At 40.9% G+C, this 27448-nt stretch overlaps 2 protein-coding genes across 6 annotated transcripts in view; both read right to left on the minus strand.

Moving 5' to 3' along the window:
• Nucleotides 1-14267, minus strand: part of ARHGEF4 (Rho guanine nucleotide exchange factor 4) — a 161341-nt gene extending 147074 nt beyond the window's left edge. For 3 of the 5 annotated variants that reach the window (XM_082690354.1, XM_082690353.1, XM_082690351.1), the window contains exon 1: nt 12748-14266. In XM_082690354.1, the coding sequence (XP_082546480.1) occupies nt 12748-14169 (1422 nt within the window). In that variant the 5' untranslated portion in view covers nt 14170-14266. Of the gene's footprint in view, nt 1-12747 lie in introns of all 5 variants that reach the window. The other 2 variants (XR_014300511.1, XM_082690352.1) reach the window with 2 other exon arrangements.
• The window catches only part of LOC309843461 (uncharacterized protein), a gene marked incomplete at its 3' end in the record, with an annotated part of 96351 nt that continues 83124 nt past the window's right edge, over nt 14222-27448 (minus strand). Inside the window, exons 2-3 of the mRNA XM_082688979.1 lie at nt 14365-16476; nt 14222-14245 (exon numbers count right to left, since the gene is read on the minus strand). Of these exons, the coding sequence (XP_082545105.1) occupies nt 14222-14245; nt 14365-16476 (2136 nt within the window). The remainder of the gene's footprint in view (nt 14246-14364; nt 16477-27448) is intronic.

A 27448-nucleotide genomic window follows, 5' to 3' on the forward strand; every position in this document is an offset into this window, starting at 1 on the left:
TGGAAAATAGTTTATAAGTGATCTTACAGTCATATTTAAGAATAGATTTATAGAAAAATCACACATATGAAAAATTCAACAAATATTAACTATAGAAAAAAAAATAAAAAAAAATGCCATTGAAGCTTACCACTTGGATTTACACTGAAGAATACTTTCATATCCATAAGGATAGAAAACTTGTTACTGATTTAACTATATACTAGAAGAATGGTATTAGGAGGATGGAAAAGGAGACTGGATGCAAGATGCTGAATCTTCATGACTATCAAAACTGGAAGTTAATACATAGTATTTAAAAATAATAAGTCAAAATAGAAGTTTGAAATTACTATTAAAACCTAACTTGGGGGCGCCTGGGTGGCTCAGTGGATTAAGCCGCTGTCTTCGGCTCAGGTCATGATCTCAGGGTCCTGGGATCGAGCCCCACATGGGGCTCTCTGCTCAGCAGGGAGCCTGCTTCCCTCTCTCTCTCTCTGCCTGCCTCTCTGTCTACTGTGATCTCTCTCTGTCAAATAAATAAATAAAATCTTAAAAAAAAAAAAAAAAAACCCTAACTTGGTTGTCTCTGGGCAGGGAGGAACAAGCCAGCTGGCTATTATTTCCAAAGGATGTCTTCTAACCTCTTCAAAACTTCTAACCTCTAACTACTGCTAGTGAGGGCGAGGACCAGCAGTTACAGCCCCTGGATACGTGTCAGAATGCAAACCTCAGGCCTCATCCAAACATTTGAATCAGGACCTGTCCCTCAATGGAGCCCAGGTGGTTTATATGTGTGTTAACACTTGAAAAGCATTATGGAATACTATGCAGCCATCAAAACCTCCTAAATCTTGCCACTTGCAATGACTTGAATGGAACTAGAGGGTATTACGCTAACCAAAATAAGTCAATCAGAGAAAGACAATTATCATATGATCTCTCTGATATGAGGAAGTTGAGAGGCAGGGTGGGGGGTTTTGGGGGGCAAAGGAGGGAAAATTAAACAAGATGGGACTGGGGAGGGAGACAAATCACAAGAGACTCTTAATCTCAGGAAACAAAATGAGGGTTGCTGGAGGGGAGGGGTGTGGGATTGGGTGGCTGGGTGATGGACATTGGGGAGGGTATGTGCTATGGTGAGTGCTGTGAATTGTGTAAGACTGATGATTCACAGATCTGTACCCCTGAAACAAATAGTACATTATATGTTAATTAAAAAAAAGAAAAACATTATCTAAGTAACATTTGATTTTATAACTATGTGTATGCATAATTTTGATAATTTTAAAAGTAAATAAAATAAAAAGGAGGGAGAATAAAACATTTTGAGAAGCTTATCTACAAAGATGTTCAATATAGCCTTATTTATGTTAAAAAGTGATAAGCAACCTAATTGTTCAAAACAATAGAGAACTGGCTGAGATTTCTAATGCATATATACCACTGAATACCATCCAGGTATTAATTTAATGATATAAATATTTTCTTCAAACTAAACTTTGAATTTTGATATAATTGTAGATATACACCCAGATGTAAGAAATAGTATAGAGAAATCCTGTGTACTTTGTACTCAGATTCTTAGAATGGTAACATCTTAAAGAATGTTGCATATTACAGCCAGGATATATTTTTTTAAGTTTTTATTTATTTATTTGACAGACAGAAATCACAACTAGGCAGAAAAACAGGGAGAGAGAGACAAGGAAGCAGGCTCCCTGCTGAGCAGAGAGCCCGATGCAGGGCTCGATCCCAGGACTCTGGGATCATGACCTGAGCCGAAGGCAGAGGCTTTAACCCACTGAGCCACCCAGGCGTTCCTACAGCCAGGATATTGATACAACCCACAGATCCTATTCAGATTTCCCAGTTTTCCTTGCAGGGGTGTGTGTGTGTGTGTGTGTGTGTGTGTGTGTTTATTTAGTTCTGTTAGTTCTGTTCTGTTTTATCACTTACGTAGGTTCAGGAATCTACCAACATAGTCAAAATATGTCAACACTTTAGGATCCTTTTGTTCTTTTATTACCACATCCACAGGCCTCTCCTCAACCTCTGGCTATGGCCTATCTGTTCGTTTTTTTCTTTTTTAAATTTCTTTTCAGTGTTTCAGAATTCATTGTTTATGCACCACACCCAGTGCTCCATGCAATACGTGCCCTCCATAATATCCACCACCAGGCTCACCCAACACCCCATAGCTCTCCCCTCCAAAGCCCTCAGTTTTGTTTCTCAGAATACACAATCTCTCATGGTTTGTCTCCCCCTCCAATTGCCCCCAAATCCCTTCTCCTCTTGATCTCCCCATATCCTCTGTGTTTTCCTTATGTTCCACAAGTAAGTGAAACCGTATGAAACATGATTCTTTCTTCTTGACTTATTTCACTCAGCATAGTCTCTTCTTGTCCTGTCCATGTTGATACAAAAGTTGGGTATTCATCCTTTTTGATGGAGGCATAGTACTCTATAGTATATATGGACCATATCTTCTTTATCCATTTGTCCATTGAAGGGCATCTTTGTTCTTTCCACAGTTTGGCAACTATGGCCATTGCTGCTATGAATATTGGGGTACAGGTAGCCCTTCTTTTCACTACATCTGTATCTTTGGGGAAAATACCCAGTAGTGCAGTTGCAGGGTCATAGGGCAGCTCTATTTTCAATTTCTTAAGGAATCTCCACACTGTTTTCCAAAGTGGCTGCGCCAACTTGCATTCCCACCAACAGTGTGAGAGGTTCCCCTTTCTCCACATCGTCTCCAACACATGTTGTTTCCTGTCTTGTTTATTTTGGCCATTATAACTGGTGTAAGGTGGTATCTCAATGTGGTTTTGATTTGAATCTCCCTGATGGCTAATGATGACGAACATTTTTTCATGTGTCTGTTAGCTTTTTGTATGCCTTCTTTGGAGCAGTGTCTGTTCATTGTCCTCTGCCCATTTTTTTTTTAAACATAATATTCTGTTTTGTGTGTCTTGAGTTTGAGGAGTTCTTTATAGATCTTGGATATCTGTAGTGTCATTTGCGAATATCTCCTCCCATTCGGTAGGCTGTCTCTTTGTTTTGTTGACTGTTTCCTTTGCTGTGCAGAAGCTTTTGATTTTTTACCTCCTTTTTCATTTTTATTAGTTTCTTTTATTATTATTTTTAAAAATTTTTATTAACATATACTGTATTATTTTCCCCAGGGGTATAGGTCTGTGAATTGTCAGACTTACATACTTCACAGCACTCACCATAGCACATACCATCCCCAATGTCAGAAACTTTTGATCTTGATTAAGTCTAAAAAGTTCATTTTCCCTTTTGTTTCCTTTGCCTTTGGAGATGTGTCTTGAAAGAAGTTGCTATGGCTGATGTCAAAGAAGTTACTGCCTATGTTCTCCTCTAGAATTTTGATAGATTCCTGCCTCATGTTGAGGTCTTTAATCCACTTCGAGTTTACCTTTGTGTATGGTGTGAAAGAATGGTCGAATTTCATTCTTCTATACACAGATGTCCAATTTTCCCAGCGCCATTTATTGAAAACACTCTTTTTTCCACTGTATATTTTTTTCCCGTTTTGTCAAAGATTATTTGACCATAAAGTTGAGGGTCCATATCTGGGCTCTCTATTCTATTCCACTGGTTTATGTGTCTGTTTTTGTGCCAGTACCATGCTGTCTTGGTGATCACAGCTTTGTAGTAAAGCTTTAAATCAGGCAATGTGATGGCCCCAGTTTTGGTTTTCTTTTTCAACATTTCCTTACCAATTCGGGGTCTCTTTTGGTTCCATACAAATTTTAGGATTGTTTGTCCTAGCTCTTGGAAAAATGCTGGTGAATTTTTGATCTGGATGGCATTGAAAGTATAGATGGTTATAGGCAGTATAGACATTTTAACAATGTTTATTCTTCTGATCCATGAGCATGGAATGGTCTTCCATCTTTTTGTGTCTTCTTCAATTTCTTTCATGAGTGTTTTGTAGTTCCTCGAGTACAGATCCTTTACCTCTTTGGTTAGGTTTATTCCCAGGTATCTTTTGATTCTTAGTGCTATAGTAAATGGAATCAATTCTCTAATTTCCCTTTCTGTATTTTCATTGTTAGTGTATGAGAAAGCAACTGATTTCTGTACATTGATTTTGTATCCTGCCACACTACTGAATTGCTGTATGAGTTCTAGTAATTTGTGGGTGGAGTCCTTTGGGTTTTCCATATAAAGTATCATGTCATGTGCAAAGAGAGAGAGTTTGACTTCTTCATTACAAATTTGAATACCTTTTATTTCTCTTTGTTGTCTGATTGCTATTGCTAGGAGTTCTAATACTATGTTGAGCAATAGTGGTGAGAATGGGCATCCTTTTCGTGTTCCTGATATCAAAGGGAAGGCTGTCAGCTTTTCCCCAATGAAGATGATATTTGCTGTGGGTTTTTCATAGACAGATTTATGAAGTTGAGGAATGTTCCCTCTATCCATGTAGTTTGAATCGTTTTAATCAGGAACGGATGCTATATCTTGTCAAATGCTTTTTCTGCATCAGTTTAGAGGACCATGTGGTTCTTCTCTCTTCTCTTATTGATCTGTTCTATCATATTGACTGATTTGCAAATGTTGAACCACCCCTGCATCCCAGGAATAAATTCCACCTGGTCATGGTTAATAATCTTTTTAATGTACTGTTGGGTCCTATTAGGCAGGATGTGTCAAGAATCTTAGCATCCATATTCATCAGGGATATTGGTCTGAAATTCTCCTTTTTGGTGGGGTCTTTGCCTGGTTTGGGGACCAGGGTAATGCTGGCTTCATAGAAAGAGTCTTGAAGTTTTCTTCTGTTCCTATTTTTTGAAATAGCTTCAGGAGAATAAGTACTACCTCTTCTTTGAATGTTTGGTAGAATTCCCCCAGGAATCCATCAGGTCCTGGGGTATTGTTTTTTGGGAGGTTTTTGATCACTGCTTCAATCTTGTTACTGGATATTGGTCTATTCTGGTTGTCAATTTCTTCCTGACTCAGTTTTGGAAGTTTATAGGTTTCTAGGAATGCATCCATTTCGTCTAGGTTGCTTAATTTCTTGGAATATAACTGTTGATAATAATATCTGATGATTGTTTCTATTTCTTTGCTGTTAGTCATGATCTATCCCTTTTCATTCATAATTTTATTAATTTGGGTCCTCTCTCCTTCCTTTTGGATTAGTTTGGTCAGTGATATATAAATCTTGTTGATTCTTTCAAAAAAAAAAAACTTCTAGTTTTGTTGATGTGTTCTACTCTATCTCTAGTTTCTATCTCATTGATCTCTGCTCTAATCTTGATTATTTCCCTTCTTGTGTGTGGAGTTGGCTTAATTTGTTGTTGATTTTCCAGTTCTTTAAGGGGGTAAAAAGAGCTATTGTATTCTGGATTTTCCTTTTTTTTTTTTTTTTTTTTTTTTTGAGGGAGGCTTGGATGGCTATGTATTTCCCAATTAAGACTGCCTTTGCTGTATCCCATAGGTTTTGGACTGAAGTGTCTTCATTCTCATTGGTTTCCATGAATTGTTGAAGTTCTTCTTTGATTTCCTGGTTGATCCAAACATTCTTAAGCAAGGTAGACTTTAGCTTCCAGGTGTTTGAATTCTTTTCAATCTCTTTCTTGTGGTTGAGTTCCAGTTTTAAAGCATTGTGGCCTGAGAATATACAGGGAATAATCTCAATCTTTTGTTACTGGTTAAGTCCTGATTTGTGACCCAGTATGTGGTCTATTCTGGAGAAAGTTCCATGTGTGCTTGAGAAGAATGAGTATTCTGTTGTTTTATGGTGGAATGTTCTGTATATATTTATGCAGTTCATCTGGTCCAACGTGTCATTCAATGCTCTTATTTCTTCATTGATTTTCTACTTGGATGATCTATTACTGAGAGTGGCATGTTAAGATTCCCTACTATTAATGTACTCATATCATTATGACTCTTTTTTGATTAACAGTTCTCTTACCTAGTTGGCTCCTCCCTTTTGGGGGGCATAAATATTTACAATTGTTAGATCTTCATGGTGGATGGGCCCTTTAAGAACGATGTAGTGTCCTTTATCTCTGGCTACAGTCTTTAGTTTAAAATCTAATTTATCTGATATGAGAATAGCTACTCTTTTCTTTCTTTTGAGGCCCACTGGCATGAAAGATGCTTCTCTCCATTTTCAGTCTGGATGTAGCCTTAGGTTCAAAATGGGTCTGTTGTAGACAACACATGGACGGGTCTTGTCGTTTTATCCAATTTGCAACCCTGTGCCATTTTATGGGAGCATTTAGGCTATTCACATTGAGATTGATTATTGAGAGATACATTTTTATTGACATCGTGTTGCCTGTGAAGTCCTTGTTTCTATAGAATTGTCTCCATAAATTTCTGTTTTATGACACTCTTGGGTTCTTTCTTCTTTTATAGAAGCCCCCTTAATATTTCTTGTGCCAACTTGGTGGTCACATACTCTTAAACCTTCCTGGTCTTGGAAGCTCTTTATCTCTCCATCCATTTGAAAGTCAGTCTTGCTGGATAAAGTATTCTTGGCTGCATGTTCTTCTCATTTAGTGCCCTGGATATGTCTTGCCAGCCCTTTCTGGCTTTCCAGGTTTCTGTGGACAGGTCTGGTGTTATTCTCATAAGCCTTACTCTGTACATAAGGAATCTCTTCCTCTTAGCTGCTCTCAAGAGCTCCTATCTAATATTATGATTCATCAGCTTCACAATCAGTTGTATGGAGATCTTTCTATATTCTATGATCTTGGGGGGAGACCTTTCTGCCTCTAGGACACAAATGCTGGTTACATTTGCCAGACTGGGAAAATTTTCATGAAGAATTTATTCAACTATATCTTCTAATGTTCTTTCTTTCTCCTCCCCCTCAGGGATTCTAATAATTGTGACATTGCAATGTTTCATGGCATCATTTATTTCCCTAATTCTGTTTTCATGGTTTCTAAGCTGTTTGTTCCAGACCTCCTCCAGATCTTTTTTCTCTATCAGTTTGTGCTCTGGGTCACTAATTCTATCTTCTGCTTCAGTTAACCTAGCTGTTAAAGAATTTATATTAGATTGAAACTCATTGAGAGCATTTTCAACTTCTTCCCTGGTGGCTTCCCATTCTGCCCTAATCGATTCCATGTTGTCGTTAATGGTTTTCTCCAAACTAGCCATTGCCTCCATAACTGTTACCCTGTATTCCCTTTCTGACATACTGTTTATGTCCATATCCATCAGCTCTGCTGGAGAGGGCATAGTCTCTGAATTTTTCCTCTGTTGGGCATTCTTACTTCTACTCATTTTGGTGAGAGATGGCAGAGGGGATGTGGAGCTGAATGTATCAACTGTGATCCAGGCAAGGCGTACCCTGAAACGTTTCTCACCACTAGTGTCTTCTGCCCTGGCAGAGATCCAGAAGTGTATAATCCTACATTTCAAGCTGATTTCATGGGTTTTAAGGGCACTGTGGTATATAATCAGCTCACTTTAGTGGACCTCTCTGCCGTCTTGCCCCGGCCAATCTGTTCTTCATCTCCATATTTTTTTTCTTTCATTTTAGGAATGTTATATAAATGGATTCCTACAGTACATTACATTTTTCTACTGGCTTTTCTTTTCATTCAGAATAATTCCCTTGAAATCCATCAAAGTTGTTGCATACGTCAATGGTTCAATTTTTTAGGAATGTAGCACAGTTTGTTAACCATTCCCCTGTAGAAGGACATCTAGGTTGTTTTAGTTTGGGGTTATTATGAATAAAGCTGCTATGAACATTTATTTGTAGGTTCATGTGTAAACTAAGTTTCATTTCCCTGAGATAAATGTGCACGAGGGTAATTGCTGGGTCATATGGTAAGCCCAGGTTAGGTTTAATTAGAAATCACCAGACTTTTTTTTTTTTTTTTCCAGAGTGGCTATACTATTTTACATTCCCATCAGAAAGGTTATAAAATGTTCACAATGTATTCCCTCCTACCCAGCTCATTTAAAATCTCTCAGTAGAAACCATACTTTGGATCCTTGCTTTCAAAGTCAGAGAAGACCATGGGGAAGGTCAGAAAAACTCTCCAGCATTCATTCAGAAAGTTGATATTCTACCTAGCAGAGGCCCAAGAGATTACCTTGTCTGACCCTTACAAATAAGGTAACAGAGCCCCAGTGAGGTCTTACAGCAAGGATCATGGTTAGGAAGTAACAGAGTGGGAATCAAGAATGCACAGTTGTTCAAAACTTATAGCTTTTCTCCATTTCTCTCATCCATCCACAGTTCTTTCTCATCTTGCTCCCTCTTGATCTTGGTCTTCTTCCTTAAACCCCCTTAGCCAGGAGTGCAAGCCCATGTGTGCACAAATTAGTTTATAGATAAGATGCAAAGCTTGCTTGCCTGGAATCATAGATTCCTTGCCCCGAAACTTGAATTAAAAAGGGAAGAAATGTCTACATGTAAGTGGAACTTTTCATACCCAAATGTTGCCTCCTTTTGTTTTCCGTTATACAAACATGCTGTGCTGTCCCATGTATGAGGTAACATTGTGGGGAGCTCGATTATATGGCAGTCTCTCGGCAAGGAGAGTCTTCCATGTCACTGAAATGTTGGACTGGCCCTGAGAGTCCTCATTTTCTGGCTTCTCATCACCCAAAGCTTGGCTCAACTCCTTAGACGCCAAACCTGCAAGCTAAGGGAGCCTGACTCTCATAGCGCCCAAATCTCTATCCTATTAGCTTTTCCAATTTTTTAATTACATTTTTGTTTTTTACAGTCTCTTCAATATCTGAAATAATCTTATTTGCTCAATTATTTATTTACTCCCACCATGCCTCCTTTGAGGACAGAGATCTTTATATATTCTTCCACATTGTATTCATAGCACTTAGAATATTGCCTGATGAACGGCTGGCACTCAAAAAGTGTTCATATTGAAGGAGAACCAGGTGGGAGGATCTGACCAGCTGGACAGCAACACTTCCTATATAGCTACACTGATGAGACACTGAACTGGCACAAAGACAGAAAAACCAACCAACAGAACACAAAAGCCAGTTTTAGCCATCTCAGAAATCTAAATGTAAGAAAAAAATAAGACTAGGAAATCTTTGTTAAAAGTTATTTAGGGGGCGCCTGGGTGGCTCAGTGGGTTAAGCCACTGCCTTCGGCTCAGGTCATGATCTCAGGGTCCTGGGATTGAGTCCCGCGTCGGGCTCTCTGCTCAGCGGGGAGCCTGCTTTCTCCTCTCTCTCTCTCAGCCTGCCTCTCTGCCTACTTGTGATCTCTCTGTCAAAAAAAAAAAAAAAAAAGTTATTTAGGGGAGGGCACCTGGTTGGCTCAGTTGGTTAAGTGACTGCCTTTGGCTCAGGTCGTGATCCCGAAGTACCACAATAGAGTCCCGCATTGGGCTCCCTGATCAGCAAGGAGTCTGCTTCTCCCTCTGACCTTCTCCCCTCTCATGCTCTTTCTCTGTCTCTCTGTCAAATAAATAAATAAATATCTTTAATTAAAAAGTTTTTTAGGGGATTCTATCAATCCCCTAAATTTGGGGTCGAGAAAATGTGGATATACATGAAAACATCAAAATTAAGAACTTCTGTTCATCAAAAGATATCATTATAGAAGGAAAAAGACAAGCCATGGAGTGGGAAATGATATTTGTGTCATATTTAATCAATAATGGGATTGTATCTAGAATATATACCATTAGTAAGAAAAAGGCAACCTCACAGACAAATAGTGCAAGAGATTAGGTCAGACAAGTCCCCAGAGAGGATATCCAAATTGCCATATAAGCATATAAGTATAGTTATAGAGGAAATGCCAATTAAAACCACAAGGAGACAACCTCTACCCATACCTAGGAGAATGGCTAATATTAACAAGACTGATAATACCAAACAAATGTTAATGATAATATGGAGCAAAAGAAATCTCAAGGAAGGAGTATAAATTGGCAAATCACTTTGGGAAAATATTTGACAGTATCTAGTAAAGCTGAAGATCTGCATCCCCCAATGAGCCAGCCATCTCACTCCTCTGAATGCACTGGGGAGAAATGCATGTGCAGGCACAGTAGGCACCTGGGCACAAATGATCCTAGCAGCCCTGTTCACAACAGATGCAACTGGAGAAAGCCCCAAAGTCTAGCAATAGCTCACTAATAAGCACAGTGTAATATGCTGATTCAGAGTAATTCTCTATAACGAAAAAATGAAAGAACATTAGATACACAGGATAAGAATGAGTCTTAACAAAATTAGAGTAAAAGAAGGCAGACAATAGAATGAATAGGTTTAAAGGAAATCAAATAAGTTTTTATTTAAGTAAAGCTCAAAAACAGGCAAAAATAAACTATGTGCTTTGGTGGTGCAAAGTTAAGTAGTAAAGTTATAATGAAAGGCAAGGGAGTGAGTACCATAAAGGTTGGCAGTGGTTAGTGTCAGAGAGAAGAGAGGGCACTACAGGAAGGGATGGGGTGGTATAGTGTTTCTTGTGGTTCTTACTTGGTTTTTGTTTTACAAGAATATATTATCTACACATTTGTGCATTATGCTTTTCTGTATGACCTCTGAATTTCTTAACTTAAAGGAGTTTTAAAGAAACAAAGTGCAGGATGCAAATTCATAGAAAATTAAAGGCTATAGAGGGCATTATTGCAAACATCATAAATATATAAAACATACTTACAGAAAAGAAGCTGGAAGAAAACTTAAAATATTAAGAATGGTTGTCTTAGCAAAGCATGAGATACTGTGGACTCTGAGAAATAAATGGGTGAGCCTGGTGGTGGGTATTAAGGAGGGGATGTACCGCATGTAGCACTGGGTATGGTGCATAAACAATGAATCCTGGAACACTGAAAAAATAAAATAAAAAAAGATAAAAAATAAAAACATTATGGTTGAACTTTGCCATTAAAAAAAACCATGGTTGTCTTAGGGTATTGGAATAAAAGAACCCTTGTTCTTTAAATGCACTGTGGAAGGAATAAATGGGAATGGTGACTGAATTCCTTGCTAATTACTCCTACAATCATTGCCTGCTCTCTGAGGAGCAGCCACAAAAGGGAGCCTTCATATCTCCAAATTGAGGTTCTTGTTCCATGATTGCTCAGGAGCTTCAGCTAGAGCAAACTTGAAAGCATTCCTCCCCTTTCCATTCCTGTGTTCAGGTATCTGCTGCTCCCTTGTCTACCTACATTTATTTATTTCCTTTCTTTCCTTCTTTCTTTCTTTTTTTCTTCCTTTATTTCTTTCAAATTTTATTTATTTATTTGAGAGAGAGAGAGACAGAGAGAGCATAAGCAGGGGGAGGGGCAGAAGGAGAAGCAGACACCCCGCTGAGCAAGTGGTACTCCATCCCAGGACCCTGAGATCATGACCTGAGCCAAAGGCAGCCGCATAACCAACTGAGCCACCCAGAAAAGCCCCTTCCTACATGTTCTTACGTGCAAGCCCACTAGGCCTTCCCTTTCCTCCAGTACGATGTGAAAGACAAAAAGGTACAGGAACTAACATTTATCTAACACCCACTTCATGCCTAGTCATTTTCCGGGCACTTTGCTATCACGTCCCTGCTTGTTAAGACCCACACAGTCTGTCCAGGTGTTATATAAGGGAAAGAGCAGATGTAGTGGACCTGAGGCAAACACCTGGAAGGTGCCCAGAAAAGGGACAGGCATGAAGTGGGTGACCCATGTTAGCTACTATTTCTTTTTGTCTTTCACATCTTATGGGAGGAGAGGGACAGCCTAATATGTATGCACATCAGAACATGTAGAAAGACAAGAGAGCAGCAAATACATGAACACAGGAAAAATGCATGTGTTCTGAGACAGGAGACCCACAGGAGTACCTGGATGGCTGACGTAGGCAGGAGGGAGAGCACAGACCCAGCCCAGCATTACTGGTTCCAGACAGATGGGTCGCTCAGGGGAGGGGCTCACCAGGAACCAGCAGGCAGTGTGTAGCTGGGTGTGCACTGCCTGGCTCTGTCTGGAGACTAACGTTGAACTTGAGGTCCTTTTGCACCAGCACAGTGCTGGGCACAAGGGAGACATAATACCATTTTTCTAAAGAAGTGGAGGGGCAGGGGCACACAGATGCAGGGGTGGATAAGGCATAGGGAGGTTTTCTTTCACAGCCCCAAGGGTATTCTTTCTGGAATTTCAAAAAACCTACCTCCTCCTGAGAGCAGTGACTCATGAGAAAACCCAAGCCTTTTTACCCTTTCTTGTGCCTGACCCAACACGTTACCCTGTTTCGGGTCTTAGCTTTGGGAGAGAGGCCATTTTATTTTATTAGGAAATTCAGAAGACCCAGTAGCTATCTCTTTATACTGAAATAAGCTCAATGGTATTAGACCTAAATTTTAAAAAATACACACATTAAGAATATTAGAAGACAACAAAGGGGAATTTCTTTTTTAAAAAATTTCACAGTGGGGAATGATGAAGGCTGATAGGAAAAAGTCTGCAACAACCACCTGATAGAAGAATAGGCAATTGATAGAAAAGGGAATTTAAATGGCTGGATTTATACAAGGAAAATAAAGCCTAGAAACACAAAATTATAGTGAAATGTCACTTCCTACTCATTAGTTTGGCAAATTCTCAGAAGTTGGTCACACACTATGTTGATGAAGGCACTCTGGGAGTGTTAAATGGTACAGTCTCCATGCAAGGCAGATTGGCCTTCCTGCTTCACCTTTCCCCTCTCTTAGGAAAATCTCCTATGTGGTTCCCTCCTCTTGCATTTAGAGGTAAATAAACAAGTTGGTGCTAGTCACAGGTAACTCACCTCACTTCGAGGAAGGTCCCTGAGTGAGGGTGCTATGCTCAGACCATGGTGATGCCAGCCTCTTTTCCCACTCTCTTCCTTCCGGTCATCCTGGCTTCGTGTCTGCAGAGAAAGTAGGAGGCTTGCCGGGGCCTTGGGGTGCTTGGACCTTTCAGAAGCCTCTGGACTGTTACTCACATCAATGTAGCTTCCAAGAGAAACCATGGAGATGGCACTGCTCCTGCCAGTGTAGTGGAAATCTTCCCAATGAACACCAGGCCTAGGGCTCCGGGGCTTGGGACTCATGGGTTTGCAAGGCATGCCTTGCCTTCCATATGCCAGGCAACAGGTAGAACTGGAAGGAAGAGTGCAGCTGATCCCAGCCTGCTGGGCATGAGGGCTGGTGGGTGACATCAACCAGGACTTTTCAGGAAAGATACCTGAACTTAGGTACCTACTGCTTTCCTGGGGGCTGGTGCATTTGATGGTTGGCTCACTTTTTCTCCTGTTATCTGGAGAAACCAAATTGCTGGGTGACACTGGTGTGGGAGAATGTGGAGGGGACCAGGGATCTCCAAAAACACAGTTTTCCTTGTCTTCTACCTGCTCCTCACAGTGACTGTTGTTCCTTGGTGGAGAAGGTCTGAGGGGATTCAAGATTTTCTGTCTTGGAACCAGACTTACTAAAGTGGGCCTTTTGGGGCCTTCTGCATCTTTGCTTTTCAGAAATGCACGCCAGGAACTCTGCTGTGGTCTGCTCTTCTCCTTCTGGCCCTTGAAAGAACCTGGAGAGCATTCATCAGTGTTCTCTTTTTCTAAAACTTTTGACTCAAAAAAATTTGCAAAGGTCTTATGAGCTAAGGCCAACCTTGCCCTGAGCCTTTTCTCTGGAGTTTTGAGTTTCTTAGCATCACAGCTTTCAGAGGATAGGGTTCTGCTACTGAGGTCCCCTGGTGTCTCCACATTGTCCACTTCTCTCAGACCTGCAGCTCTGCCCCCTGCGCCCTGGGGGATGACCTTCCTAGAGGTTCTCATGCCCACTTGGTGTATAGGAGGCTCATCCTCACCAACGGCATTCTGCCAACAGGCCGCAGATCCTGCACCATCCCCACGCAGTTCCTCCAGGCCTGAAGGACCCACGGTCCAGGCAGATATGCTGGCTGCGGCAGGCCTGGCAGGCTGAAGATGCCGGGGTCCCTGAGCACCGGCATCCCCTCCTGGGGTCTTGGCAACCAAGGACCTGCTTTTCCTGACGGAGGTCACCTTGGGAAACGTCAGGCGCTTCCTGGGTTCCTGCGAAGCCTTGCAGGAATGATGGGGTGGGCCGGGCTGTGGAATAGCTTGGGCGCTGGCAGAGGCAGGGATGCCAGAGCCCTTCTCCACCCCATCCACTTCCCCACCCCCAGTTCTGGCCTCGGGGCTCTGTGCTCTTTGACTGCCCATGGGGTGAAGGATCCAGGCTTTGGGTATGTCTTCAGGACCAGGGCCCAGCAACCTAGCAGCATGCTTTCTGTCTGCCCTAGGCAGGTTTTTTTCTGCAACATCCCCTGTGCTCCTCTTGCCCTGGGTGGGCTCCTGGGAACAAGTCTTTTTGCCCAGGGGCCTCTTTTGGGAGGCAGTTTGGGGGAGCAGAACTACCTCAAATTCTGCGGCTTTGGCCCCCTGACAAAGAGTTCCATCATCACCTCCCAGTCCACTGGCATCAGGCAGCTCATACTCACAGCCACAAGTCTGTGGTTTCCTAGCCCTGGGAGATTCACAGGGGGTTGCTCCAGCACTGCAGGGAGATGGTGGTCTTTGCTCCAGAAATACGGACTGTGTTTCTGGAAGAGGACCTGCTTTCCTCCCGGTGGCCTGCAGACCTTTCTGCTCAACAGCTATAATGATGAGTGTGCACCTGCCCCTAGAGGTGTGTACTTTGGGCTCTAGCTTCAGGCCCTCATTAGAGTCCTGGGTACCACCCTCCAGTCCCTGGTCACACTCATCCCCGCCACTGCAATGAGACACAGTGGCTGTTGTGGTTTCCAAAAATTCCTTCAAGGCATTTTCAGTGAAGTTGGGGTCTAGAACCATCACGTCTTCCACTTCCTTTGAAGTATCTGTTGCACTTGTTTTCAGGGTAGTCTCTGGAGTGACTAAATAATCACTCCCTTCACAGCAACGCATCCAGTGTCTGTTCCTCACCTGTGACCCACTATTGCTAGAATGATGTGGAAACTTGGCCCTAACAGGTGGCTTTCTTTTTGCACTGAGAATGTACTTTGATCTGTAATTACTGGTTTGGTTTCCTGCCTCAACAGAAATGTCCTGAAGGTAGTTTTGCCTGTCACTCACATCAGCATTGTTTGGTGAAGGGCCAGTGCTTTGGGGTTCCTCTTGTAGGCTTTCTGGGCTTTGTTCTAACTTGTACTGTGTGGGCACTGGCACTTCCTCTGTGTTAAGGCTCACAGACTCGGCAGTAAGGCATGAAGAAACTGGGCAGGATCTAGAATCCTGTCCCAACTGGTTTTCCAGCCAGAGAAATTCAGAGGGTGTGTTCTGAAAGGCCCTTTTCCAACTAGGAGCCCTGAGTTTATCCTGGACCTGCAAGTAAGGGGCCCTTCTTTGGAAAACAGAAGGCAAAGGAGACATCTGGGTGGGAACAGGGTGAAGAGGGTTTTGTGCTCTTGGATTTTGTTCTGCTCCCATCCCTTCCTTCAAATGAGTCCCAAATTTCACAAAATTCTGTTCTGGAGGATTCTCAGGATATCTTAAGGGAAACACTGCTATGGAATGGGCCCTTGTCAGTGTTCTCATGTGCTGACAGCAGTGCTCTGGGGATGTCCTGTCCTTGTCATTAATATTTTCTGGGGCACTATGGTGAAGCTTGCCATATGCAAGGTAAGAGGTCCCCAAAGGAATGTGGCAAGGGACATCAGAGCAAGGCTCGGCGCAGAGCAAGTCCATGTTGTCTTTGGGGCCTAGAATACTTCCCTTCTTTGTCCTGGCTCCCAAAGGGGTGGTGGTGTACAGTGGACCTCTGTAAGGCAGCCCTGAACCCCTGGCCCTGTTATGGATATGTGGCCAGCTCTGGCCCAGTTCACAGCACCAGAGAAGGAAGGGCCAGACTACTGGGATGCCCAGATAACTCTCAGACCTGGATTTCTGAAGAGAAAAAACAGAGAATTCCCTGAGGTCTTGTGCAGTCACCACTCTTGCGGGCTGGAGACTGTAGCTGCCTGTGGTATCCTGTGAGCAGCACTTTGTGTGGTGAGGAGACCCTGCCAGCAAAGACTCTAGCTGTAGGCTGGCCATGCCATTGTCCTGGAGGTGTTCTGTCTTCTCTTCTCCAGCAACTTCAGCCAAGGCTTGAAACCCACTTTTGTAAGACTCTTCCTTGGGGTCAAGGGACAACTCTAGGTTCTCCCTTGGGTCAAGCCTAGGGACACCAGTTGAATGCTGCTTGTGAGGAGGTGTGGTTGCTGGAATGTCAGGGCATCCCCAGTGTCCTTCTCTGTCCACAGAGGTACCACTTAGAGAAAGGCAGAGTCCCCCTGTGAGGTCACCAGGCAGGGACTCTGTGTCAGAAGCACTTTCAAAGGGGTCGGTTTTTGTGTCTGAATAACTTTTGCTATGGTGGAACAGTGTCTCAAAATCATTGTGGTCTGTTTTCTGGCTCCGTCCCCATTCCTTTGGTTCTGCAGGAGAAGTGGGGAGCTGAATGTCTTCAATCTTGTCTTCACCTGGCAGGTGTGAACCTGGCTCTGGAGTCTAGAAGGGCAAGGAGAGAGGAGTCAGAGACAAGGCCTCAGGATATTTGCACACATGTTTACACTGCACCAGCCTTTGTCAGAAGGAGGAAGGTTCAGAAACATCTCATTAGTTCCCCATGTGCACCTAGGAAAAGAGAGGTAAAAATGAAGAGCTACCTTTTATTGACACAGGAAATAAGGAATGAAGCCAAACCCAAACAGTAAGGAGAAAATATAGCACATAGTTAAAGGCGACCCTATTAAAAAATCAGAATAGGACAAATGAGCATGTACAGCTGAAGTAAGTATAAATGTGTTGTGTGAATCATGATGAAAAGCATACCTCTGCCTAATGTTTTCAGCAGGAAAGAACACATTAATATATGTTTGTTTTGTGTTGCTTGTTGTTATGTAACCAACTGGATTAAAGTCAGCACTCTTACACTTAGAAGTGTTTTCTGAGTTATGTTTCCTGGAGTCAAAAAAATACAAGAGTTATTGAATTTCAAATGCTTTTTGCGATACTATTTCAAACACATTTTGTGATATTATAAATGCCTAAGACAGTTTTGAGAATAGGAAGAAAAATAGAGAACTGTGCAAGTATTTGCAAATTTTCCTTTTGTCATTATGCATTTTTAAAAATTATTTTAGAGAGAGAGAATGGAGGGAGGCACAAAGGGAGGGGGGCAGTCCCAGGCAGACTCCCCGCTGAGCACAGAAAACAACCTGGGGCTCTATCCCATCACCCTGAAATCATGACCCGAACCGAAATCAAGAGTTGGATGCTCAACTGACTGAACCACCCAGGCACCCCTGTCATTACATATTTCTTAGTCAACATGTAGAGATATAAATTTATATACATCTGTTTAAAGTGGATGGATCTATGCATTTTGACAAATGTGGACACCCATGTAACTACTATCATGATAAAAATCTAGAGTATTTTTATTTCCTAAAAAAAAAAAAAAAGCCCCTTCCCCCTCCCAGTCATTCTGTACCTCCCCAATGACCTACTCTCTGTCACACAGTCTAGGTTTGCCTTTTCTGGAATTTCAAATTACCATAATATGCAGTATGTACTCTTCAGGATCTGACTTGTTTCTTTCAGGATAATATTTTATTTTACAGTTTCATCCACGTATCATGGTTGTAGCAAGTATTAGACAATACTTGAATGTGGTGATAATGCCACACCCAACTTTTTTTTTCTTTTTTAAAGATTTTATTTATTTATTTGAGAGAAAGAGAGGCACAAGCAGAGGAAGAGGGAGAAGCAGGCTTCCCTCTGAGTGGGGAGCACGATGAGGGTCTCAATCCCAGAACCCTGGGATCATGACCTGAACCAAAGGAGCCACTTAACTGGCTGATCCATCCAGGCACCACTGCCCCCAACCTTCAATCATCAACTCCCCAAAGACTCCTTAGATCAGGAGTGGAGCAAGCACTTGGCCAAGTTGTAGCCAGGTTTTGTACAGAAGCTATTTACTCAACCAGCCCTTCCTAAGCATGGTTTCTCAGGACTTGTCATAAGAGATTTCCCAAAGCAAATGTTTTTAATTACTCCTTAACCAAGTGGAGAAAAACAAACACCAAAGCTTGCAATTCTAAGGCACTAGATAGATTCAGAACATCAGGAATGATGATACTATAGTTTCAAATTTGTTGCAAAGCAGAAAGGAATGAGAAATTGGAAAGGAAACATTTAAAATTAAACCATTTGGAAAGGAGGGCTATGAGATTGCTGTGTGGTATCCAGGGGAGATGTGCACTTAGGAAACCTTGGTCTCCCAGGGTTCCCAACAAGTATTCAGCGGCACAGTCACCCATGTCCCAGGTGCTAGGCACTGCTCACAGCCCTACCAGGATGAGCAAGGTGTGGAGGTGCACATGCCTTGGCAAGCACAGAAGCCCACTCACAGCCCTGCAGCAAGCTCCTGTTTCCTCAGTGTGGCCTTTGGAACACCTCCATTCCCTCATCTCACCAACTGTGGTATTAAATCAGAAACTGACTTCCTGACAACAGAGCACGTGAGTGGCCCTTTCAGCACTGTTATAGCTCGACATCTCTTTACAGACTTATGGTGGCTTCAGGCCTAGAGAATTCCACAGTCCCACATTCCAAATGACCAGCGATCTGGAAAATGACTATCCCCAGATGCCTGTGGTCTCATTCCTGCCCCTATCCCTTCTCAACATCACCTCCCAGAACCCTGTGAGTAAGGGAATGGGCTGCCACCAAGAAACTGGATTCCCTGGCTGGGTGTTGTTGATGGACAGGCATTTTTTTGAGTTCCAGGTTATTTTGGCAAAAGGTCTCACTTTGTCTCAATGAAAATAAAAGCCTTTGAGGAAAAAATATAAAATAAACTTTGTAGATTACAAAATTGTTGTCATCTGTGCAAGAGCACTGGAATAGCAGGTTTAATATTCCTTAAAATGTATGAATGCTGCAATATGAAAAGTAGCTGTCTTTTTATTTTTTTAATTTTTCAAAAATTAATTAATTTATTTTCAGCATAACAGTAGTCATTATTTTTTCACCACACCCAGTGCTCCATGCAATCCATGCCCTCTCTAATACCCACCACCTGGTACCCCCAACCTCCCCCACCCCCGCCACTTCAAACCACTCAGATTGTTTTTCAGAGTCCATAGTCTCTCATGGTTCACCTCCCTTTCCAATTTACCCCAACTCCCTTCTCCTGTCTAACTCCCCATGTCCTCCATGTTATTTGTTATGCTCCACAAATAAGTGAAACCATATGATAATTGACTCTCTCTGCTTGACTTATTTCACTCAGCATAATCTCTTCCAGTCCCTTCCATGTTGCTACAAAAGTTGGGTATTCATCCTTTCTGATGGAGGCATAATACTCCATAGTGTATATGGACCACATCTTCCTTATCCATTCGTCCGTTGAAGGGCATCTTGGTTCTTTCCACAGTTTGGCGATTGTGGCCATTGCTGCTATAAACATTGGGGTACAGATGGCCCTTCTTTTCACTACATCTGTATCGTTGGGGTAAATACCCAGGAGTGCAATTGCAGGGTCATAGGGAAGTTCTATTTTTAATTTCTTGAGGAATCTCCACACTGTTCTCCAAAGAGGCTGCACCAACTTGCATTCCCACCAACAGTGTAAGAGGGTTCCCCTTTCTCCACATCCCCTCCAACACATGTTGTTTCCTGTCTTGCTAATTTTGGCCATTCTCACTGGTGTAAGGTGATATCTCAATGTGGTTTTAATTTGAATCTCCCTGAGGGCTAGTGATGATGAACATTTTTTCATGTGTCTGATAGCCATTTGTATGTCTTCATTGGAGAAGTGTCTGTTCAAGTCTTCTGCCCATTTTTTGATATGATTGTCTGTTTTGTGTGTGTTGAGTTTGAGGAGTTCATTATAGATCCTGGATATCAGCCTTTTGTCTGTACTGTCATTTGCAAATATCTTCTCCCATTCCGTGGGTTGCCTCTTTGTTTTCTTCAGAAGCTTTTGATTTTGACGAAGTCCCAAAAGTTTATTTTCGCTTTTGTTTCTTTTGCGTTTGAAGAAATCTCTTGAAAGAAGTTTCTGTGGCTGATATCCAAGAGACTACTGCCTACGTTCTCCTCTAGGATTCTGATGGATTCCTGTCTCACGTTATCCATTTTGAGTTTATCTTTGTGTACGGTGTAAGAGAATGGTTGAGTTTCATTCTTCTACGTATAGCTGTCCAGTTTTCCCAGCACCATTTATTGAAGAGACTGTCAACCTTTTGTCTGTACTGTCATTTGCAAATATCTTCTCCCATTCCGTGGGTTGCCTCTTTGGTTTTTTTGACTGTTTCCTTTGCTATGCAGAAGCTTTCGATTTGATGAAGATATGTCTCCAAAGGCAAAGGAAACAAAAGCCAAAATAAACTTTTGGGACTTCATCAAAATCAAAAGCTTCTGCACAGCAAAGTAGCTGTCTTTTTAAAAAAGCATTTGATTTTGTTGAATATTGGGTTCTAAATCTTATGAAGAAAGAATATTTGGGGGGCACTGGGGTGGCTCAGTCACATAGGTGTCTGTCTCTGGCTCAGGTCATGATCCCAGCATCCTGGGATCAAGTCCCATGTCTGCTTCTCCCTCTGCCTGCCACTCCCCATGCTTGTGCGCTCTGTCTCTCTCTTTCTCTGTGTGTCAAATAAGTAAATAAATAGTCTAAAAAACCAGAAAGGATATTTTCTTCCTGACTTGACTCAGGAGTAATTCTCAAATAATTTCTCAGCATGATTCCATATAATTTCAGGGTTACCCTAAAGGGAAGGCTTAGGGGTTAAATCTAGAAGCAAAAGTATTCTTTTGTTGAAGTTTTTTGGTGGGCGTGAGTTTGAATATTTTTAAGCAGAAAATCTTCTCTTTATTTTATCACAGTCCTACCACTCCCTAATTGTCTTGTTTCTGTAATTATATGAAACTTCAAACACTAGTGCAAGGTGTTTAGACTTGGACTTTCTCCTATATATTTTTTTTCTAATTGCCATTATAATTTCCTCCTTGACGCATGGTTTATTTAAATGTATGCTTTAGTTATCTTTTTGTTTCTGATTTCTATTTAATTATAACCAGAGTGTGATCTGTATGATACTGATTCTTTGAAATTAGTTGAAACTGGCTTCATGGCATAATCCAAGTTTTATTTCATAAATGTTTCCTAGGTGATTGAAAATAACGTGTATTTTCTAATAAATTCATGCAGGGTTTAATAAATGTTTATTAACTCAAGCTTGTTAGCTGCTACATCCTCATTAACACTATTAATCCTCAGTAATTTGACCAGTTTTTCATCTGCTATTAAGAGAAGGATGATTTTAACATTTAACATAACCACAAAAGTGGCATGTTTGTCAATTTACTCTTAACTCTGTCATCTTTAGATTTATATATTTCAGCATTATGTTAGTAGGTACATAAACAAGTTTATGATGGTACATCTTCTTGGTGAGAGGCTCTTTTTATTATTACATAATAAACTTTTTATCCCTAATGAAGGTTTTTGCTTTCAAAGCTATCTTCTCTAATATTAATAGACCTATACCAGCTTTCTTTGGGTTTTTCCATTCCTTTATTTTCTTTTTATTTATTCATTAATTTTTATTTTTTTTTATTTCTTTTCAGTGTAACAGAATTCATTATTTATGCACCACACCCAGTGCTCCATGCAATACGTGCCTTCTGTAATATGCATCACCTGGCTCCCCCAATCTCCCACCCCCAGCCCCTTCAAAGCCCACAGATCGCTTTTCAGAGTCCATAGTCTCTCATGGCTCATCTCCCCTTCCAATTTCTCTCAACTCCCTTCTCCTCTCCATCTCCTCATGTCCTCCACGTTATTTGTTATGCTCCACAAATAAGTGAAACCATATGATAATTGACTCTCTCTGCTTGACTTATTTCACTCAGCATAATCTCTTCCAGTCCTGTCCATGTTGATACAAAACTTGGGTATTCATCCTTTCTGATGGAGGCATAATACTCTATAGTGTATATGGACTACATCTTCCTTATCCATTCGTCCACTGAAGGGCATTGGTTCTTTCTACAGTTTGGTGACCGTGGCCATTGCTCCTATGAACACTGGGGTACAGATGGCCCTTCTTTTCACGACATCTGTATCTTTGGTGTAAATACCCAGTAGTGCAATTGCAGGGTCATAGGGAAGCTCTATTTTTAATTTCTTAAGGAATCTCCATACTGTGCTCCAAAGTTGCATTCCCACCAGCAGTGTAAGAGGGTTCCCCTTTTTCCACATCCCCTCCAACACACGTTGTTTCCTGTCCTGCTAACTTTGGCCATTCTCACTGGTGTAAGGTGTATCTCCATGTGGTTTTAATTTGAATCTCCCTGAGGGCTAGTGATGACAAACATTTTCTCATATGCCTGATAGCCATTTGTATATCTTCATTGGAGAAGTGTCTGTTCAGGTCTTCTGCCCACTTTTTGACATGATTATCTGTTTTGTGTGTGTTGAGTTTGAGAAGTTCTTTATGGATCCTGGATATCAGCCTTTTGTCTGTACTGTCATTTGCAAATATCTTCTCCCATTTCCGTGGGTTGCCTCTTTGTTTTGTTGACTATTTCCTTTGCTGTGCAGAAGCTTTTGATCTTGATTAAGTCCCAAAAGTTCATTTTTGTTTTTGTTTCTTTTGCCTTTGGAGACATATCTGAAAGAAGTTGCTGTGACTAATATCAAAGAGGTTACTGCCCATGTTCTCCTCTAGGGTTCTGATGGATTCCTGTCTCACGTTGAGGTCTTTTATCTTTTTTGAGTGTCTTTGTGTACGGTGTAAGAGAATGGCCGAGTTTTGTCCTTCTACATATAGCTGTCCAATTTTCCTAGCACCATTTATTGAAGAGACTGTCTTTTTTCCACTGTATGTTTTTTTCCTGCTTTGTCGAAGATTATTTGACCATAGAATTGAGGGTCCATATCTGGGCTCTCTACTCTGTTCCACTGGTCTATGTGTCTGCTTTTATGCCAGTACCATGCTGTCTTGGTGATCACAGCTTTAAGACTCCATCACCAAACTACTAGAACTCATACAACAATTCAGTAATGTGGCAGGATACAAAGTTAATGTACAGAAATCAGTTGCTTTCTTATGCACTAACAAAGAAAACACAGAAAGGGAAATTAGAGAATTGATTCCATTTACTACAGCACCAAGAACCATAAGATACCTGGGAATAAATCTAACCAAAGAGGTAAAGGATCTGTACTTAAGGAACTACAGAACACTCATAAAAGAAATCAAACACTCATAAAAGAAGACACAAAAAGATAGAAGACTATTTCATGCTCTTGGATCGGAAGAATAAACATTGTTAAAATGTCTATAATGCCCAGAGCAATCTATACTTTTAATGTCATTCCAATCAAAATTTCACAGGTATTTTGCAAAGAGCTGGAGCAAATAATCCTAAAATTTGTATGCAATCAGAAGAGACCCTGAATTACTAAGAAAATGTTGAAAAAGAAAAACAAAACTGGGGGCATCATGTTACCTGATTTCAAGCATTCCTTTATTTTCAATCTCTCTATGTCTCTTAGGTGTATTTCTCAGAAACAGAATAAAGCTGGGCTTTCAAAATCCAATATTTCAGTCACATTTATTTATTTATTTATTTATTTATTATTTTTTGTTTTAATCAACCTATAATGTATTATTTGCTTCAGGGTACAGGTCTGTGAATCATCAGTCTTACACAATTCACAGCACTCACCTTAGTTGTTATTATTTTTAAAGTTTTTATTTATTTGAGAGAAAGAGCAAGAAAGAGAGTGAAAAAAGGAGTGTGTGTGAGAGAGAGAGAGAGAGGAGAGAACATGAGCAGGGGTAGAGACAGAGGGAGAAGCAGACTCCCTACTAAGCAGGGACCCTGATGCTGGGCTCGATCCCAGAACCCTGGGATCATGACCTGAACTGAAAGCAGATGTTTAACCTACTCAGCCACTAAGGCACCCCTTTCAGTCACTTTTAACTAAAGAGTTTAAACAATGAGCATTTATTGTGATCACTGGTATATTTGGGTTTCTATCTACTCCCATAATTCATTCTTTTTGAGCTTCCCCATTTTTCCCTTGGAATTTCTCTTTTTTGTGCTTGGATTCAGCAGTGGTTTGCTTAAAAAAAAAAAAAAGAGCATATATTTAAAGGAATGTTATTCTTCGTTTCTGTATATTTTTGTTGCACTGAGCATTTTGGGCAGTACATAATTTGCCATAATTTTATAATTGGAAGTTCCTGTCACTCTGCTCACTACAGACTGGCTGGCTGGCTGCTCACTCACCCAAATCACTCTGGCAGAAGCTCCTAGTAACTTCTGCATTGTCTAACCCAAGGATCTGGTTTTCTGTCTTGCTCACTCACTTTTTCTTGACTATTTAATTTTTTTACAGCTTTACAGTATAATTGACATAAGATAAGCTGTACATATTGCAAGTGTACAATTAAAGTTTTTACATACATCTGGGACACCATGACCACGGTCAAGATAATGAACACTTCTCTTGTTTCCAAAAGATACCTTGTACTTTTCTGTTCCCTCTCATCCTCCTCTTACCTCTCCCTGGCAACCCTCCTCCATCCCCAGGTGATCTTTATCTGCTTTCTGCTACTACAGATTAATTTGCATTTTCTACAATTTCATAAAATGTACTCATATTGTATGTATTTTTTGTTTGGCTTTTTTCACTCAGCACAATTATTCTGAAAGTCATCTATGTTGCAGGATAATTTGTTTTACTGATAAGTAGTGTTCCATTGTAGAGAGATAGAATAGCTTGTTTATCCATTCATCTGCTGATGCATATTTGAGTTGCCCCCAGTTTCTGGCTTTTCAAATAAAACTGCAGTGAACATTTGTTTACAAGTCTTTGTAAAGATATGTGCTTTTATTTCTCTTGAGTAAATATTGAGGAATGGAATAATTGCATCATATAGAAGGGCTATAGTTTTAATTTCTTAAGAAATGGCAAACAGCTTTCCCTTCCATTACCTTTTACACTCCTCCAGCAGTGTATGAAAGTGAGCTGCTCCCCCCCAACTCCACTTCTGGTACAGTGGGCTTTGCTCATTTCAGCCATCCTAGTGGGTGTGAAGTGGTGTCTCACTGTGGTCCTAATCTGCATTTTCCTAATGACATATGATGTCAAACATCTTTTCATATGCTTTTTTTCCATCTGTACAGCTTCTTTGGTGAGGTAGTAGTTGAATTTTCAGATTTTTTAAAAAGATTCTATTTATTTGTTTGATAAGCCAGAGAGAGCCGTACATACAGAGAGAGAGAGAGAGAGAGAGAGAGATAGCAAGAGAGGGAACACAAGCATGGGGAGTTTGAGAGAGAGAAGCAGGCTTCCTGCTGAGCAGGGAGCCTGAAGTGGGCTGGATCCAAGGACTCTAGGATCATGACCTGAGCCTAAGGCAGATGCTCAAAAACAGAGCTACCCAGGTGCCCCAATTTCAGATTTTTTCCCATTAAAAAAATTACATTGTAGCCTTTGTCTTTTGTAGTCTTATTATTGAGTTGTAAGACTTATTTACAAATCCTAGATATAAGCCTTTTGTTTGATATATTTTCTACAAAGTTTCTTCCAGTCTGTGGCTTGCCTTTTCATTTTATTAATAATTATTTTTTATTTGCAGAGTGAAGTTTTCATTTTGATGAAGCCCAATTCATTAATTTTTGTAGGTTATGTATTTGTATGTCACATTTTATTTATTTATTTATTTTTTAAAGATTTTATTTATTTATTGACAGAGAGAAATCACAAGTAGATGGAGAGGCAGGCAGAGAGAGAGAGAGAGGGAAGCAGGCTTCCTGCTGAGCAGAGAGCCCGATGCGGGACTCCATCCCAGGACCCTGAGATCATGACCTGAGCCGAAGGCAGCGGCTTAACCCACTGAGCCACCCAGGCGCCCCTGTATGTCACATTTTAAAGGCTCTTTCCAACCTGAGGTCACAAAGACTTTTTCCTGACATTTCTTCTAGAGTATGGTAGACAGGATAATGTCTCTCTCCTCCAAAAGATGTCCATGTCCCAATTCCCAAAACCTGTCAATGTTACATTTTATGGCAAAAGGGATTTTGCAGACGTGGCTATGTTAAATATCTTGAGAAGATTATGCTGAATTATCTGGGTGGGTCTGATGTAATCATAGGGATCCTTTAAAGGGAAAAATAGAGGCAGGAGGGTCAGAGAAAGAGGTGTGATAATGGGAGTAGAAACAGTGATTCAGGGGAGGACCATAAACCAAGAAATGTGGCAGCCTTCAGAAGCTATAGAAAGCAAATAAATGTTTCTCCCCTAGAGCCTCCGGAAGGGAACACAGTCCTGCTGACTTCTTGGTTTTAGTCTACATGAGAGTTTTCTATGGATGTCTACCAGTAGGCTTGTGTAACAACACTGGCATGGAACACAAGTACTGTGTCACATATAACTACGATGATTTCCAGAGAAAGTCTGTGGTCTTTTTGGTGCAGTAGAGTCTGGGTTATAGGCCTATTTTCTCACTTGGCTGAGTTCACATTTCTGTCAATTGGCCTCAAGGCCAAGTGCTCTTATCTTACTAGATTTGGAGGAAGATGAAAGAAGGAAATCAGAGCCCTACAAAAATTCTGAATATTCTCTTACCACTATTGATTTCTCCATGTTAAACATGGAAAATAAGTTCCACAAGTTCTTTTCACAACTAGCTGGTCACAAATACTTAAAAAACATAAATTATGTCATGTACCTTGTCATCTCCTGTTGCATCTAGTACAGGGCTTGGCACAGAGTAAATACAAGATAAGTAGTTGAGGGATACAGAATTACATAAGATCACCACTTCAATGGATAGCTATTTTAATGCTGTGGCTAAAGATCTAAAAATCTTATTTTATTTTTACAGGTTGTTTTCTCCAGGCATAATATTCAAAGTTACATTCAGATTTACATGCTCATTCTCCACTTACTGTGTGTGTTAGACCTGTGCCAGCAGAGGCAGAACATCTTATCTTGTTTTATGAGTTTTCCAAGTTGTGAATGTATTTTATTTTACTACAGAAATGACATATTTTACTATTCCACTTGAGTAAAAGAGTGTGGTATTTTTTTGTTGTTATTGTTCTTCTACTTCTTCTTCTTCTTCTTTTTTTTTTTTTTTTAACAAAAGGAAACTCTTATTCAAATAACTGGAGTCAGACTGCAGTTCACAGGAGGCCTCAGAGGAGAGAGAGGTTAAGTCCCACTGCGGTTGGTTCTCTGGCTGCTCAAGGAGAACCTGCTGACTCTTCAGTCACAACTCAGGGTATGGCACACTGTGGGCAACGTTTCCCAGTAAATGTTTGTCAGGTGAATTAATGAATAGAAGGCAGTGACAGTTAGATAGTGGGGGTGTAAAGAGACTGACTGAAGCAAAAGAAAGTTGAGAAGGTCTGAGGAGCCCCAGAAGCTCCCTGCTTGCCTCAGTTTCAG

The sequence above is a fragment of the Mustela nivalis genome (genome assembly GCF_964662115.1).
Source record: "Mustela nivalis genome assembly, chromosome: 11".
Taxonomy (NCBI): domain Eukaryota; kingdom Metazoa; phylum Chordata; class Mammalia; order Carnivora; family Mustelidae; genus Mustela; species Mustela nivalis.